Source organism: Schistocerca cancellata, chromosome 3 (assembly GCF_023864275.1).
Source record: "Schistocerca cancellata isolate TAMUIC-IGC-003103 chromosome 3, iqSchCanc2.1, whole genome shotgun sequence".
Lineage (NCBI taxonomy): Eukaryota > Metazoa > Arthropoda > Insecta > Orthoptera > Acrididae > Schistocerca > Schistocerca cancellata.
In genome coordinates this window covers 578,436,035-578,455,139 of record NC_064628.1, presented here as the reverse complement: position 1 = coordinate 578,455,139, position 19,105 = coordinate 578,436,035, and the positions used below count along the sequence as shown (strand labels likewise).

Here is a 19,105-nt window from a genome sequence, read left to right as displayed (position 1 = left end):
TTTGTTTTGTTTCATGCATTCTCCGTCGTTGACGATCGCTCTACAGGATTGATGCAAGCATAGCATAATTTCTGAGGCAGTGTGTGCCATACACCTCCAGAAAGCTATATAGTAAATGTATTACAAATAACCTATGCATTTTTACCTTTGGTGCAGAAGGTAGTAGTTCTATCATCTTGAAGTTTCTCGCGATAGTGAATGGGATAGAAAACTTGCAACGTGAATGTAAATATATTTCCTGCATTGGAGTATAAACAGCATTGCATTCCACACCACTAATGTATCTGAAACCAACTGTTTTAACATGCAGAAACGCGTAGCCTTAGGAATGTGTGTTTCTGTTCTACGATCGTTTCTTTATTCCCAGTACGCTTCTTGATATGGAGTCAAAACACCACAACACTATAGAATTGATAGCGCAAGTGATTTACATAAAATGTTTCAAACTCCTTCCATCTGGAGTTCCATCATGCATACACCATACGTTTCTTCTTCTTCTGAACAATAACCACAACACTTTCTAACGTGTCATGCTCGTATCTACTATACACCAACAAGGAATGTTAACCTCCTCAGTGTGCACACATCTAGAGAGATTGTGCGTAATTGGATGGGTGATATGAGTGACAATGGTGCAAGACAATCTTCGTAGAACGCCAGTTACAGCATTGGAATGTGAATACCAGTCTATATTACCAGCGTCGGTCGGTTGTACAAGACTGGAACACACTGTTTGCTCTTTTCTAAAGCAAAATTTTGAAGTGCATTGAGTATTTGGAACTCAGCTCATTCTTTTCCTTCACGAGACGTTGGATGTAGCGAGTATAGGGCCCTCATTCTTCTGGTCAGTTCCAAATTAAACCTGAGACAGTGTTTCAAGGAGGGCTGGTTCATTGTTCGGTTGTTGGGGTGGAAATCATCGAAGTTGCTGGTGACATCTGTCAATCTCCGACTTTATCCTGCGAATGAGAGAACACTTTGCGAGCCCCATCCACATAGAGAGAGATGTCAAATGGTAAAAAAATCTTAAAGAATTTATAAGGTGTTGCCGCTAAGGAATGTAGGTTTTGCACGTCTTCTCTGCTGAAGGCCATATTCTACACTAAGAAACAATATTTCCGTGTTGTGATGTAGGTAGTGCAACAGAGTTTGCAATATGTCCGCATGTATATAGCACTCGCAAAGTAATTGGTGGGAGGGGTAGGGGGCTTGCAAAGATACAGAAACTGAGACAGCGATGAGAGATTTTGTTGACGTGACAAGTCGTCGGGAGTGGGGGTTTGGGACACGAGTAAATGGGTAAAATGCATTGCAGTTACGGAAAAACTGTTTGAAATTACGACAATTGATGGAAAATGGAAAAAAAGGCACTGAATAAGCAACGAAAGGATAACGTTCTACGAGTCGGGGTGTGGCATGTCGAAAGCTTTAACGTGGTAGGGATGATAGAAAATCTGAAAAGGGAAATGCAAAAACTCAGTCTAAAAATAGTAGGGGTCAGTGAAGTTACATGGAAAGAAGACAAGGATTTCTGGTCAGATGAGTATAGGGTAGTATCGACAGCAGCGGAAATTGGTATAACAGGAGTAGGTTTCGTTATGATTAGAGAGGTAGGGCAGAGAGTGTGTTAGTGTGAACAGTTCGGTGACAGTGTTGTTATTATCCAAATCGACAGCAAGCCAACACAGACGTTACTTCAGGTATACATACAGACGTCGCAAGTTGAAGATTAAGAGACAGAGAAAGTATATGAGGATATTGAAAGGGTAATACATTACCTAAAAGGAGATGAAAATTTAACGGCCATGGAGGACTGTAATGGAGTTGTAGGGGCAGGACTAGAAGGAAAGGTTACTGGAGAATATGGGCTTGCGACAAGGAATGAGAGAGGAGAAAGACTTATTGAGTTCTGTAACAAATTTCAGCTAGTAACAAGGAATATTCTTTCCAAGAATCACAACAGGAGGAGATATACTTGGAAAATGCCTGATGATACGGAAAGATTTCATTCAGATTACATCATGGTGAGACAGAGATTCAGAAATCAGATACTGGGGTGTAAGGCGTGCCTAGACCACAATCTAGTAGTGTTGAAGAATAGGCTGAAGTGTAAAAGATTAGTCAGGAAAAATCAATATGCAAAGAAGTGGGATACAGAAGTACTAAGAAATGACGACATACGCTTGAAGTTCTCTAAGGCTATAGATATAGCAATAAGGAATAGCTCAGTAGGGAGTACAGTTGAAGGGGAAAGGACATCTCTACAACGACAATCACGGAAGTTGGAAAGAAAAACATAGGCACAAAGAAGGTAACTGCGAAGAAACCATCGATAAGAGAAGAAATACTTCAGCTGATCGATGAAAGAAGGAAGTACAAAACTGCTGAGGATAATTCAGGAATACAGAAATACAGGTCACTGAGGAATGAAATAAACAGGAAGTGCAGGGAAACTAAGACGAAATGGCTGCATGAAAAATATGAAGAAATCGGAAAAGAAATGATTGTCGGAAGGACTGACTCAGAACATAGGAAAGTCAAAATAACCTTTGGTGAAATTAAAAGAAAGGATGGTAACATGAAAAGTGCGCCGGAAATTCAACTGTTAAATCCAGAGGAGAGAGAGGAGAGGTGTACACTGAAGGCTTCAATGAGGGGGAAGATTTGTCTGACGTGATAGAAGAATAAACAGGAGTTGGTGTAGAAGAGATAGGGGCTCCAGTATTAGATTTACAGCTTAAAAGAGCTTTGGAGGACTTAAGGTCAAATAAGGCAGAAAGGATACATAACATTCCGCCAGAATTTCTAAAATAATTGGGGGAAGTGACAAGGAAACGATTATTCACTTTGGTGTGTAGAATGTGAGAGTCTGGCGAAATACCATCTGATTTTTGGCAAAAATCATCCACACAATTCCGGAGAGTGCAAGAGCTGACAAGAGCGAGAATTATCACACAATCAGCTTAACAGCTCGTGCACCCAATTTGCTGACAAGAATAATATATAGAAGACTGGAAAAGAAATTTGAGGTTGTGTTAGATGACGAACAGTTTGGCTTTAGGAAAGGTAATGGCAATGTGTTGCGGTTGATAATGGAAGCAAGACTTAAGAAAAACCAAGATACATTTTATAGGATTTGTCGGCCTGGTAAAAGTGTTCGACAATGTAAAGTGGTGCAAGATGATTCGAAATTCTGAGAAAAATGGTGGTAAGCTGTAGGGAGAGATAGGTAACAGACAATATGTACAAGAACCAAAAGTAAATAATAATACTGAACGATCGATAACGAAGTGCTTGGATTAAAAAGAGTGTAAGAAAGCGATGTTCTCTTCCACCCCTACTCTTCAATCTGTACATCAAAGAAGCAATGATGGAAATAAAAGGAAGGTTCAGGAGTGGGATTAAAATTCAAGATGAAACGATATCACCTACACACTTCGCTGTTGACATTGGTATCGTGACTGAAAGTGAAGAAGAAATTACATGATCTGCTGAATGGAATGAACTGCCTTCTTAGTAGAGAATATTAATTAAAAGTAAATCGAAGAAAGAGGAAATTAATGAGAAGTACCAAAAAATGAGAACTGCGAGAAACTTATCAGGATTGATGGTCACGAAGTAGATGAAGTTAAGGAATTCTGGTATGCAGGCAGTAAAATAACCAGTGACCGACGGAGCAAGGAGGGCATCAGAAGCAGACTAGCACTGACAAAAAGGGTATTCCTAGCCAAAGAAAGTCTGCTAGTGTCAAACATAGACCTTAACTTGACGGAGAAATTTCTGAGAATGTATCTTTGGAGCACAGCAATGTGAAACGTGGTCTGTGGGAAGACCGGAACAGAAGTGAGTCGACGCATTTGAGATGTGGTGCTACAGACAAATGTTGAAAATCAGTTGGACTGATAAGGTAAGGGATTGGGAGGTTCTGTGCAGAATTGGAGAGGAAAGTAATATGTGGAAAACACTGACAAGGAGATCTATTAAGGCATCAGGGAATGACTTCCATGGTAGTAGAGGGAGCTTTAGTGGGCAAAAACTGTTGAGGAAGACAGAGACTGGAATACACCCAGCAAATAATTGAGGCCATAGATGGCAAATGCTACTCTAAGATGAAGAGGTTGGCACAGGAGAGGAAGTCGTGGAGGGCCACATCAAACCAGTCGGAAGAGTGATGACTCAAAAAAAAAAAAATAAAAAAATAAAAGTAAAAGACGTATCATACATTCGGAAATCTGCTTCACGATCCTGTTTTTGAGCCCCTGACTTCATTAATTATTTTAGTTCTTTTGTGATGGAGAAAAATCTTTGACTGTTTTATACACTAGCCCGTGACGTGTGTATGACCATCCGGTCCACCGAGCGCTGCAGGCAAGCGGGGTGCGCTCAGTCGTTGTGAGGCAAACTGAGGAGCTACTTGATTGAGTAGTAGCAGCTCCAATCTCGTGAACTGACATACACGGCTGGGAGAGCGGTGTACCGACCACATGCTCCTCCATATCGACATCTAGTGATGCTTGTGGAATGGAGATGAGACGGTGGCTGGCCGGTACTGTTGGGCCTTCATCGCCTGTTTTGGGTGGCGTTTAGTTTAGTTCTATGACGTATACAGCCCAGTACTTTTATATTTTACATTAATTGACAAACTTGTCTGCGGGGCCAGATATGTGTGGTTCCTCATAATATTCTGTTGTTAATTGTGCATTAATTTGTTGTTACATTGATTACAGTATCATATTTTTGGTAATAATTCTGGTTGGTGTTCCCTCTATTCCCTGCTCCAACTAGACCTGAAGATGATCTGCAGAGCAAGATTTAAACCAGTAGGCGGTAATAAAGGATATGATCCAGACGCGATTTGTTTATTTATTATAAGGCGTGCATAGTTGTGCATCGCAGTCAGCTGCAGCCAAAACGTGACACAGTGCCATCATCCTTCTCAACACCGACCTGAACACACCTGTCTGGCAGCCTGCCTGATACAACCTCCGCCTTCGTTTTAGGCGCGAGCAGTGAAACAACAGTAACATGCAATAGGAGCCAATGGACGTCGAACCACTTCGAACTATTACTACCATCTCCCAGCTTTGCCAAGGCAATCAGTGGATGAATATTCTCGAACTGAGGAGCCATGGAGGCCGAACCGCTGTTCATATCTGAACTGCGTTTGGTACTCACTCCTCCTGCAGGTAAGAACAAGCAGTGCTCCAGAAATCGTCGATCGGCCAGCAATTACTCAAATGCTGCCTATTTTCGACCTAGCCGATTACAAAAAGGAAATAGCGAAGAGCAAGCAGCGCCGCAGAAACCGTCGATCGACCAACAGTTCCTCAAATGCAGCCTATATTCGACCCAGCCGATCACGAAAAGGTGAAACGACAGTAACATGCAATGGGAGCCAATGGACGTCGAACCATTTCGAACTCCTGAGCTACTACCATCTCCCAGCACTGCCAAGCAATCAGTCGCTGAGTATTCTCGAACTGAGGTGCCATGGAGGCCGACCCACTGTTCACATCTGAACTGCGTTTGGCACTCACTTCCCCTGCGGGTAAGAATAAGCAGCGCCCCAGAAACCATCAATTGTCCAGCAGTTCCTCAAATGCCGCCTATATCCGACCCAGCGGATCACGAAAAAGAAATACCGAATAACAAGCAGTGCCCCAGAAACCGTCGATCAGCCAGAAGATCCTCAATTGCCGCCTATATTCGACCTAGCCGATCACGAAATGGAAATACCGAAGAACAAGCAGTGCCCCAGAAACCATCGATCGGCCGGCAGCTCCTCAAATGCCTCCTACATTCGACCCAGCCAATCACGAAAACAAACTACCGAAGAGCAAGCAGCGCCCCAGAAATCGTCGATCGGCCAGCAGTTCCTCAAATGCAGCCTATATTCGACCCAGCCAATCACGAAAAGGTGAAACGACAGTAACATGCAATGGGAGCCAATGGACGTCGAACCACTTCGAACTCCTGAGCTACTACCATCTTCCAGCACTGCCTAGCAATCAGTCGCTGAGTATTCTCGAACTGAGGTGCCATGGAGGCCGAACCGCTTTTCACACCTGAACTGCGTTTGGCACTCACTCCCCCTACAGGTAAGAACAAGCAGCGCCCCAGAAACCATCAATTGTCCAGCATTTCCTCAAATGCCGCCTATATTCGACCCAGCGGATCACGAAAAAGAAAAACCGAAGAACAATCAGTGACCCAGAAACCGTCGATCGTCCAGCAGTTCCCCAAATGCCGCGTATATTCGACCCAGCCGATCACGAAAAGGAAATACCGCGGGAGGCTTTTGTATAGTCAGCTGCACTTCTCTCTTCCTTTCATGATGAAATCACCAGAAGTTGGACCCTTTATGGCCCCAAGTGCCTCTTGAAGAGATCTAGAGCATAACATAAACAATTCAAAACATTACGGAAACATCTAGAGCATTTATGTAATCTATCGACTCTCTAGACGTTAGCCCGCATCTCGTTGTCGTGCGGTAGCGTTCTCGCTTCCCACGCCCGGGTTCCCGGGTTCGATTCCCGGCGGGGTCAGGGATTTTCTCTGCCTCGTGATGGCTGGGTGTTGTGTGCTGTCCTTAGGTTAGTTAGGTTTAAGTAGTTCTAAGTTCTAGGGGACTGATGACCATAGATGTCAAGTCCCATAGTGCTCAGAGCCATTTGAACCATTTAGACGTTAGCAGGAAGCCTTGTGGTCTACTATGTTATGGTATTGTGGGGCAATACTTCTGTGATGTGTCTGACTGTCTGTGAGTCTCCACATCAAAAGAGTTAGTAAAGTAAACAGGCTTTTTTAACAGTGGTAGCTGGTTAAATGCCTTTTAAAGTCATGAGAGCTACCCTGTTTGCTGCTTGTCATGGTTAGTCTACAATGCATCAATGACGCAACTATATAATCATCTATTCACAATATACACTCGTTAACCAGAACATTATGACCATCTACCTAATAGCCAGTTTATCCACCTTTGGCACGGATAACAGCAGCGACACAGTGTGGCATGAAAGTACTGAGGCCTTGGCAGGTCGCTGGAGGGAGTTGGCCCCATGTCTGCACACACAGATCACCTAATTCTCCTAAGTTCCAGGGAGGGGGATGATGAGCGCTGACGCCACATTCAGTCTCATCACAGATGTGTTCAAATGGGTTCATATCTGGCCAGTTGGGGAGCCAGAAAGTCAACTGAAACTCACCACTATGTTCCTCAAACCACTCCAATAACACTCAAGGCCTTGTGGCATGGTGCCTTATTTTCTTGAAAAATGCCACTGCTCTTGGGAAACATAATCCTCACGAGGGGGTATATGTGGTCTCCAATCAGTATATGATACTCCTTGGCCATCACGATACTTTGCACGAGCTCCACTGGATCCATGGATGCCCATATGAATGTTTTACAGCTTAATGGAGCCACTTCAGCTTGTCTCTGACCTGCAGTATAAGTGTCCAGCGATTCGTCCCTTTCATCGGTATGATGAAAGAGGTATCGGGATCCATCACACCATGCAATGATCTCCCACTGTGACAACGTCCAGTGCTGATCGTCAGGTGCCCATTTCTGTCGTAGTTGCCGATGTTGCGGTGTTAACATTGGCTCATACATGGGTCGTTGGCTGCGGAGGCCCGTCGTTAGGAGTGTTCAGTGCACTGTGTTTTCAGACACACTTATACTCTGCCCAGAATTTAATCTGACTGCAGTTCCGTCACAGTTCGCTGCCTGTCCAGTTTTACCAATCTGCCCAGCCTGCAACGTCCAACATCTGCAATGAGAGATGTCTGCTCTAGGCCACGACGTCTGGACGTCTGGATGTGGCCCCACATTCGTTTGGCCACGTGTTGAAGACACTCATCATAGCACTCATCGAACACTCGACAAGTTGTTCAGTTTCCGAAATGCTCGTTTCGAGCCTCTGGACCACCAAAATCTGCCCTTGGTGAAATTCAGATACATTGAATGGCTTCCCCATTCTACACACAGACAGTATACTCACTGATACTACATGCATTGTATGTCTGTAGTCATAATGTTCTGGCTGATCAGTATATTCTTACATTCATTATAAATTCCACTAAAATATATACATTAGTAGCTAATACGTTTAAAAGCAGAAAAACCACAAATTTTTAGCTTCACAATAAGAGTAATTTTAAAAATCCTTTCACAGTGGAGTATGTACAATGCAATTGATGAAATACGTATCCATGTCAGATGTTACCACTACGATGATTCATCGGTTTCAGTCATCAGCAAGCAACCGTCATGTATTCCAGGTTTTTATTTTAAACAATGCTTTCACTCGTATCTAATGAACTAAAAGTATATATTCACCATCAACCGCCAAAAATTGACATTTTCGTTCGAGTTTAAAAAATTATATGAAAAAAATTAGATTCACAAACCTGCTAATAAGTAATAAAACTGTATTTTTAAAGAGATTCCTGTTGGTAACGATGCTTCTGATACCCATGTTTGGAGTTCTCTGTTCAGACAGGTAATTAAGCTTCATCAACGTGTCACAAGGTAGGGGCTTTCCATTTGTTGCTGCTACCCTCTCCAGAACCTTGAGAGCCTCTTCTGGTCGTCCTTTACTGAGTAGCCATCTCGGAGATTCTGGTAAATATCTACGGAACAAAAGGAGAACACATCAGGCTGCAGAACTCACCATTTCATTAAAGTTGCAACAGCACTAACTTGTACCCTTACAAGTACTGTAATCTCCAACTGTGCATCAGTGATATATAAGAGGGCAATACGGTTTGAATAAACCTCCTAAGATAGTTATGAACTTTAACAACTTGCGTCGGTCATTCAGTTTTTATCTCAGCTCTTTAAATTAGAAAAAATGTTAAGGGAAATGAATATGCTGGTATCATTATCGATACTTATCTGATGTAGGAGTAGAGCGGTGGGCAAGATATTAAAAAAATTGTGCCACTAACAATGAAAGCCAAGACGTTGAACTAGAGGAATAATGTCCTAATTAGCAGAGATCGTTAAAAGAGAATGCAATTGCTTGACATTAGCAACTGGTTCAAGACATATGTCGGAGGGGAAACTGGAGTGAGAGGAGAGAATAAAAGAGAAACAGTAGCAGAAGAGGTAAAGTAAAGAAAGATGGAAAAGCAAATAAGCAGCAAAAATACACTGCCGTTTGTGAAAAGTGCATCACCAAGAAGGAATTACCCGAATAGCGCCACACTTGGTGGAAGCGGCGACGGCCGTGCAAGCACTAATGATACGTTTTGCAGCGAGATGGGACACACGTAGGCCGAGCAGAGAGCCCTCTCGTGTCGGTCCGACAGGGTCGGTGTTGCGCCTAGTGTAGTCGGTGCACAGTTGTTTGTCACACAAGGTGGAAACAATACAGTGAGTGTCAGTATGCCTCGTCGACGTCAAAGGGAGCAACATCGGCGTTTGAGCGAATTCGAACGGGGCAGAATGATCGGTCTCCGGGAAACGAGGTTGTCATACCGTGACATTTCGGCTCGCACAAGGCATGCTGCTACGGCAGTGATGCGTGTGTGGAAGGAGTGGATAGAGAAAGGTCTTACGCAGTGACGAGCGGGAACTGGACCACGGAACATGACCACAGAACGGGATGACCGTCAACTTGCCCGCATGGCCATTACGGACCGTACAGCGTCATCCACAGTGTTGGTTCCTCGCTGGAGCAGTGCAACAGGTGTGCACTTGTCTGCATCGACGGTTCGTCACCATCTGCTGTAGGTCGGACTGGTTTCACGCATGCCATTACCTCGGTTTCCATTGTCCAGAAACCACAAGCTCCTCCGACTGCAATGGGTACGTGAACACCGTCACTGGGGTGCTGAGTGGCGACTTGTAATCTTTACGGATGAGTCACGCTTCTACATGTTCTACAGTGATGGCCGCATACGTGTCCGGAGGTACCGTGGTGAGCGCAACCTGGAGCTGCAAAGCAGACAAACACCAGGTTTCATGTTTTGGGGCACTAATGGTTACAACAACCGATCTCGCCTCGTACCTAATGGAGGTTGTGGAGTCTGAGGTACTCCCCCTGCTTAAGGCATCTCCACTGACCACATTCCAACAGGACAATTCCCGGCCACATGTTGCGAGGAATGTACAAGCCTTCTATGAAGAACGACTGGTACCATTGCTTCCCTGGCCTGCACGTTCGCCAGACATGTCACCCGTCGAACATATTTGGGGATATGGCTGGTCAGCACCTGGTGCTTCACGGTCTTCCAATAACTGGTGTAACAGATTTGTTAGCTCAGATACAAACTGCGTGGAGGGAAATCCCTCAGAAACGTATTCAGAACCCTATTGATTCAATGCTACGGCATACAGCAGCACTAATTGTAGTGCATAGTGGCCACACGACATACTGAATAGTAGGGCTCAAAGGACATGTACAGATTTGAAAAGATTATCATTTGTTACTTGTCATGTACCTAACTGGTGGTATTAAATTAACTGAATTCATGCATTTCCTTTTTGGTGTTGCAATTTCCACAAACGGTAGTGTATAAATGGCCGTAGAGCAGTAAGAGAGGAGCTCCAGTAAATTAGTTTAGAGTGACTGCGTGAGACACATGAAATAAGGACAATGCAAACAATATACTAAAAACTTGCTGAACATCTAAGATGATTAATTTCAACAGTTTTGAGCTCTGAAGCGCCTTTTCTATAGCAAGCAGACACATGGCTGTTCGATGCAGAAGTCATGAAGGCCAAAACAATTATGATAACAGAACAGAACAAATTAAAGACTCGCTAATGTGAAGTAAAAAAACAGTACAAAATTGGTAAGGCTTTCATGGCCACTTGTTGAGAAACTGCCTATTGGCTTCTGTTTTCGGGTTCTTCGGCCGACGATCATCTAATGATTTTACTGACGTTTCGCCAGCACGAGTGGCTGGCATTGTCAAAACTTCACTCTCCATTGACGGTGGTGGAGCCGAGCTCGAGGCCGCAGACTATATGCACCATCCGGGCCGCCATGCGCTGTTGCCATTTTTCGCGGTGCACTCAGTCTCGTGATGTCAATTGAGGAGCTACTCGACCGAATAGTAGCGGCTCCGGTCAAAGAAAACCATTCTAAGGACCGGGAGAGAGGTGTGCTGACCACGCGCCCCTCCTATCCGCATTCTCATCTGAGGATGACACGGCGGTCGGATGGTCTCGGTGGGCCACTTGTGGCCTGAAGAGGGAGTACTACTATACTATACTATTTCACCTGATGGATGCTGAGTTTTGTGTGCAAACTCCATCAGCTTGGTACAGATTCCTTCATAGAATCTGTACATAGACAGCTGCCTGATTAGTCGTTCCCCTAAAATATCCTGGTGTACGTTAAATTTTTAATAGTATGGTCTTGCAGATGGGTGCACACACGTTCAGTAAAGAGTGTATCTCTTTGTGGGAAGTTCCCAGTGGCAACTGTTATGGTCGGATAAGTCACTGAAGGAGCTTGAGCAGTTCCATTGAACACTGTAGCAATTTGCGTTAAAATGTGACATAAATGAACCCACTCATCCATGGATAGTATTTCTTATGTATCGGTATAACGAGGATTTTCAAAATCCAGCACTCCGTAGATCCAACATCATTCCAATGGTTACACTTTTTCTGCCGCTGTTGTTTTAAATAAATGTTGTATTAAACAAACACTACTTTCGTATCATATGGTTTTGGCTCACCCGCAAGGAGAAAAGAAAATGTGTTACATACATATACACTCCTGGAAATTGAAATAAGAACACCGTGAATTCATTGTCCCAGAAAGGGGAAACTTTATTGACACATTCCTGGGGTCAGATACATCACATGATCACACTGACAGAACCACAGGCACATAGACACAGGCAACAGAGCATGCACAATGTCGGCACTAGTACAGTGTATATCCACCTTTCGCAGCAATGCAGGCTGCTATTCTCCCATGGAGACGATCGTAGAGATGCTGGATGTAGTCCTGTGGAACGGCTTGCCATGCCATTTCCACCTGGCGCCTCAGTTGGACCAGCGTTCGTGAGACGACGCTTCATCCAGTCCCAAACATGCTCAATGGGGGACAGATCCGGAGATCTTGCTGGCCAGGGTAGTTGACTTACACCTTCTAGAGCACGTTGGGTGGCACGGGATACATGCGGACGTGCATTGTCCTGTTGGAACAGCAAGTTCCCTTGCCGGTCTAGGAATGGTAGAACGATGGGTTCGATGACGGTTTGGATGTACCGTGCACTATTCAGTGTCCCCTCGACGATCACCAGTGGTGTACGGCCAGTGTAGGAGATCGCTCCCCACACTATGATGCCGGGTGTTGGCCCTGTGTGCCTCGGTCGTATGCAGTCCTGATTGTGGCGCTCACCTGCACGGCGCCAAACACGCATACGACCATCATTGGCACCAAGGCAGAAGCGACTCTCATCGCTGAAGATGACACGTCTCCATTCGTCCCTCCATTCACGCCTGTCGCGACACCACTGGAGGCGGGCTGCACGATGTTGGGGCGTGAGCGGAAGACGGCCTAACGGTGTGCGGGACCGTAGCCCAGCTTCATGGAGACGGTTGCGAATGGTCCTCGCCGATACCCCAGGAGCAACAGTGTCCCTAATTTGCTGGGAAGTGGCGATGCGGTCCCCCACGGCACTGCGTAGGATCCTACGGTGTTGGCGTGCATCCGTGCGTCGCTGCGGTCCGGTCCCAGGTCGACGGGCACGTGCACCTTCCGCCGACAACATCGATGTACTGTGGAGACCTCACGCCCCACGTGTTGAGCAATTCGGCGGTACGTCCACCCGGCCTCCCGCATGCCCACTATACGCCCTCGCTCAAAGTCCGTCAACTGCACATACGGTTCACGTCCACGCTGTCGCGGCATGCTACCAGTGTTAAAGACTGCGATGGAGCTCCGTATGCCACGGCAAACTGGCTGACACTGACGGCGGCGGTGCACAAATGCTGCGCAGCTAGCGCCATTCGACGGCCAACACCGCGGTTCCTGGTGTGTCCGCTGTGCCGTGCGTGTGATCATTGCTTGTACAGCCCTCTCGCAGTGTCCGGAGCAAGTATGGTGGGTCTGACACACCGGTGTCAATGTGTTCTTTTTTCCATTTCCAGGAGTGTAGTTTTACCACCATTTTCTGCCATAGTCATCATCGTCACCACTATTTTCAAGAAGGCTGCATTGTTGCTACACGTTTCAACATGTTCGCCCTTTGAATGTACTTCAGCGACTGGGAGATACATTTTTCAGCATGTGCTCATAAATATCATGTGTCACAGTGTATGCATCTTTAAAAAGAAAAAAATATATATCATCTTTGCTTACAATTATATAAGAAAGAATTTGCTGGGTTGTACATTCAGTTCATTGTTTTCACTCATGCTTTCAGTCTTTTAAAAATAATAAAGTTATGATACTCGATTCTAAACCTGATAAATGCTGATCAACAGTGTCAGTTGTTAATTTAAGTGAGGGCACTGAAAGTATACTGCAAATTCTGAACACCAGCCCATCAACCCATACTTTGAACATATCCAATAATTCACTACTAAGCCCTCACATCCTGAGGTTTATGGAACTAATCATCCCTCAATGTATCTAGATTCTGCAGCTGGCTATGGACTCCAAATGAAGGAAGAGGAAGCACATTTCCTATTCAAGTGCTTAATTAAAAATTATTGTGTAAGGCACTTCTTGACCTTTATAGTAAACTTATAGAAAGACTATAATGTTTGAATGCATTGAACTATTATGTGTTTCCAGTACCTCTGATACCATTGCTATATGATATTTGACACTCCTTTCGATTGCTGTATCAAGTGTTGGAGTGATGTGCTTACTTCTGAATGTGAACCTTGTTATAAACTTTATGATACGCACAAAGTCAGATAAAATAAGTTTTTCATATATAGGTTTTTCCTTTAAAAATGTGCAGCCACAGTAGCTCAATCAGTTTGGTGATAACCCTATTATATTCATAGTAACCTCCTCAGATACCTTACTCAGTGAGCTATGATAGATGTACTTCTTCATAAACTTTAAAACTCGTACTTGAATGAGAGGATGGTGAAATTAATAAAAACTATGCTTGATTATTATACTATCTTACGTCAAAAAGCATACATTGGGTGTAGTATATCACCTTGCAGTGAGTTCTTTTTCACTTCATCAACAGCTGTACAGTATTCTCCAAATAACTGTTCTTATACTCAAAAAATGCAGCGTTTTTGTAGTTAAGACATATAGAAGCAAGAAAGGACTTTGGTATTCTTTCTCTAAATTCAGAATACATGGAGTTAATACTTATGGGGGTAATAGTTTATGACTTTGATACTGCACAGACTTATGAGCTCATACACTGCTTTATGTTCTTCACATGAACGCTATGGTCATGTCATCATTGAATACAATTTTAATAATTGGCTGCCATTGACTAAGTCTGGCTAATATAACCAATAATGCATTTCCTACGTCACTTAAGTTCACAACACTTTAATGGCACAGATGAATGGAGGAGTCTCCAGATGCTACATTGAGTGCTGTATCTCCATACATCACTATGACAGCCTCAAACCAAAGCAGTAGATGACTTGAGGAGAATGAGATGGGTCATACTCTGTGGTCGTGTGGCTACCAATGTGTGGTGTTGCACCACACAGCTCATTCTAACCCATCAGGCTAATTTTACTTTAATACCATGTTTGACATTCTTAATTTCCATTACTACATGACAGACACGTGCTTTTATGCCTACATTTACAGGCTTTGATCTTCAGGCCATTGAATTATATGTTGTGGCAACAGCATTACACTAGAACCACTTAACTATGGCTTTGTGAATGGTTATATGTCCTGATCAAATATATCTGGTAGCTCGTATGTGCACTACTGCAGATTAACGATTGGTCGCAGTGCAGTCAATAGATGCTCGAAGAGATGTGTATCTAGGTTCAACATGGCAGTAATGCTGCATGGGGTGTCTGTTGTCTCTTGAAAAGAACACACACACACACATACAGACCCAACACATAATAGCTATGACAGGATATGGTTAGTAAAAATACTTACATTCAAATGTGACAGCATTCTTCTTCTTACTCTTGTAGGATGTGGTGACTGATCTATTCTGACACTTCATGATCCTTCGATCATGGTGAACAGAACAGAAGTGACAGGCGGATAGTAGGTTTTGGCTCAGTCGGTGAATGGTGGGGGTAAGCAACTACAGCACCACCAGGTATCTGATGTCATAGTTTGCATTAAAGTCAGCATTTATGTTATGTATTTCCTATCTCACAGTGTGTCACAGTCTGCCATTGTGTTCCATTTTTATGATATCATAATGTAACGCTATAGTCCGACATCTTTAAAGCCATCTTGTTATGCCATAGTCCGTTATCTTGGCAGCTATCTTGTGAGATCATTGCACAATTGCCTGAAAAGGGGGGGGGGAGGGGGGATGACAGGAATTGAAGCCAATTAAAAAGCCATTAATTGAAGTGGCACAGGGTGAACTTAGCCTTGCTACTCTAGAATTGTACAGTCTTATCAAGATTTGCGAAATGATCTGTAGTGTCTGAAAAAATTCGTAACTTGCTATAGAGACGAGTAAAGTATTGAATTAAAATGTGAGGATGACACGTGGAAGACTTCCTTTGAGTTATGAGTGTACAGTAAATTGTAACATGTATCGTGCTGAAGCAGACAACTCGTATGTTGACCCACGTTTGCTGGCAAGATTTTGCTACTGTTATCGCATATTTTAACCCAAGATACTCTTATCTGTTAATTATGATATACGAAGTAGGAGTAGTTCCATCCATTGCTGTTTCTGGTTCGGGTGTTGAGACTTCGGCTCCAGACTCAGCCACAACTTTCTTTCTGCAGGGGAACTTTCATGAGAAAGTTTCTGTGTTTGCATCAATTATTGTAGTCTGTGGTGATGCAACTGTTTTATGTTGTTTTTCACTAGCGTTACCGAAAAAAAATTGTTCAAATGAAAGTTGAGGGAAACGGATACGTCGAGCAGGCCATAAGTTCCTCAAAACTCGATGCCGACAGCCCTGTCACGCACATTATCCTCCTCTCCAATATCTCCATAACTACAGTTGAACATGAATGTGTTCAGAACGCATGTGGAGCACTGTTAGCACATGGACGTCGCCACTGCTTTTGTCTACAGGAGGCATATTTTAAACCTACGGACGCCCTGTGGGTAGGGGATAGATACTTAAATAAAAAAAATAAATAAAAAAATCATTGGCGAGAGAACTCAAGGATGTGTGACAGTCTGTATGAATGACATACGTCACTCCACTGCTATCTCTTGCATAAGAGCTAGTCAGATTTTGCTATAAAAGCACAGTCCATGTAATCTTGGATTGTGTAACGTTTGTCTGTCGTGGATGGAGGGTTTCTTCCTACCTTATTTCCTACCTCCCCCACTTGGTCTATTCCTAGGAGATGTTAATGCACAATGTGTTTTGGGGCTCTATGACAAACCCTCCCAGGTTCGAGGTGTTGAGAAGCCATTCCCAATGACGCCGACTCCAGGACGCCGACCGTACTGCCTTCATTGCCCTTGAATCAGCCTTCTCGCTTTCTTTGAAGCACGTCTTCTACTCTGTCTGGACAATATTCTTTTTCACCTCTAGAACCTCTTAATCCATCCCGCCAGATGCTAGGCAATAGTCATAGGGTAACTAGTCATTCGTTTGTTTCCTCACTGTTGATCTATCACACCAGACCCTAGAGAATGTTAAAAGGCTAACCAGTCACTGGTTTGTTTCCTCAACGACTACTTTAGTGTCCACCAACATTAAGCAAATTTTACTAAAACAATAAAATAGCTAAGACTAACTTTCTTCTACAGAGTTACATGGAAGCCTCTCTTAGTAACTGTCTGAAACAAAGCTAACAAAGGATGAAACCTGCTCACCACCGTGACACACAAATTGCGAACTTTTACTATTTTGCAGAAATTCTCCAACCGTTTTTGTCAGTCTCTGTTGATCCTTGACCTGAAATCTCTTCCCTCAATTTTTTACATGTATCTTATCTCTTCCACAGGCAACCTTTACCAGTTAACTAAGCTCACAGTTCGCTGCAGATTTAAATAGTACCTCTAGGAACCCAGCGCATTGCACAAACTAGAGCTGACAAATCCCACTATCTCTCGTCTTCTCAGTAATACTGGGGCTATGAAACGCCTCTAACAGTCTATACCGCTTTCAATTTGCGCCATACATTACACATTCATCCCAAAGGCACTTACTTCTTCAACGATAAATCCATTCTGAAATTTGTCCTTACTGCAAAGTATAGTACATTCCATGTCTGTCCGTTCTACAAATAAAGACTCTATCGAAAGCTCCATCACAACGTTTCCACATAGCTCACACCAAGCTGTTAATACTGCACTACCACATAACATTCCATCCAGTGCAGTCATCGACCCATTTAACGACTTTCTACATCTGCATCTACATCCATACTCCGCAAGCCACCTGACGGTGTGTGGCGGAGGGTACCTTGAGTACCTCTATCGGTTCTCCCTTCTATTCCAGTCTCGTATTGTTCGTGGAAAGAAGGATTGTCGGTATGCCTCTGTGTGGGCTCTAATCTCTCTGATTTTATCCTCATGGTCTCTTCGCGAGATATACGTAGGAGGGAGCAATATACTGCTTGACTCGTCGGTGAAGGTTTCATTAGGAACAGTTCAGCACACGTATGTAGGTAACTTCACTATAAACAGCTCATGACTCTATATCACTACATTACATCTTTTTTAATTTTCTGAATGAAGGTAATACTTGCGAAACGTCTACATAATAAAAATTTAGGCTGGAGAGCTACGATACAACTGATGACAACGTGTCCATATTAAAAGAGAATCGGTTGTCCAATCAAGGAGGACAGAAAGGTAATTCATTACAGAAATACTTACCTATGCAGCAACAACGGAATGAAGCAGGGGACCGATGAAAGCAGTAGAAAGTGAACCCAGTTTCGTAACAACATTGCTGCTAGTGCTATAGAAATTGGTCCCATACAGTAAAACACAAACACCAAAAAGTTGACGAGCGAGCGATGTTTGATGCCAGTCAGTTCGATTCCTGAAACAGATACACCGATAATGGGGTGAAATTCCTGTCATCTAGAGTCCTGCTGCTGCAACCGAAATCACATACGTCAGAATTAAAGAACGAGTAATGTAAATACATACTTTGGCGGTAATTATGGAAGAACTAATTTTTTTTGCATTCTTTCCAAGAATGAAACTTAGTGCACAGTTAATAGATGTTTGCTTCAGACATTTTAAGCATATAAGCATGAACCTATAGAGATAACGCGTGGGTACGAAAGGTATTTTACAAAATGATTGTAACACAACGCAAAAGTTTACAAAATAGACTTGGTAGTAATACTAAAGAAAGCAATGTAAAACAGACATCGTAAGGCAGAAAAAGTTAAGGCTCTACAGAAACTTTTTTATCTGCTTCTACGAAGTCAACGAGACGGAATAAATATATATACATGAATGTGTAGTTAAATATAAACGAAACCATGTGCTATAAATGTTTTCGAGAACAATATATTGTGTGCTGTTTGGTTTTAATCTGTTTTCTATTTTTGACTGAAAAGTAATGTGCAGCTATATTTATGCCTGAGTGTTTCAAAGTGAGACAAACTCACCAATGGCTGTAGCAGACTCCGTGCAAGGCAAGGCTGGACTCTCTGCTATCGCTGCGAGAGCGACATAGAGCGGGAAAACGGGCGCCGAAACTGTCAGCAGTGACCGGGATACCGCCATCATGCTTACGCTCGTGAGAAACTCTATCCTCCGGCCAAATCTGAAAAGCATAAACAGTTTCGGTATAATGATAAGCGAAACAATAAGTATTTCAGTGCATGTCATTAAGAAAACATAAACAAATTTTGCTCTGGAATCTATACCTGAAATAACGCAACTTTGGTGTTCCATTGAGAAATGAGTTCTACAGTTCGAAATGTATCCAGTTTCCATTTGTAGTAAATGATCACTACTTCCATTAATAACTTGTAAAAGTTATTGTGCAGACATCCGATCGAAATTTCCT

The 19,105-nt window shown here is 43.4% G+C and overlaps 1 protein-coding gene across 3 annotated transcripts in view; it reads right to left on the bottom strand.

Annotated features, from left to right (window-relative positions):
- The window catches only part of LOC126176821 (solute carrier family 22 member 7-like), a 232,740-nt gene that overhangs the window by 56,547 nt on the left and 157,088 nt on the right, over positions 1-19,105 (bottom strand). For all 3 annotated transcript variants that reach the window (XM_049924007.1, XM_049924006.1, XM_049924005.1), the window contains 3 exons: positions 18,702-18,859; positions 17,953-18,121; positions 8,413-8,634 (listed from right to left, as the gene is read on the bottom strand). In XM_049924007.1, coding sequence (XP_049779964.1) covers positions 8,413-8,634; positions 17,953-18,121; positions 18,702-18,859 — 549 coding nt within the window. The remainder of the gene's footprint in view (positions 1-8,412; positions 8,635-17,952; positions 18,122-18,701; positions 18,860-19,105) is intronic.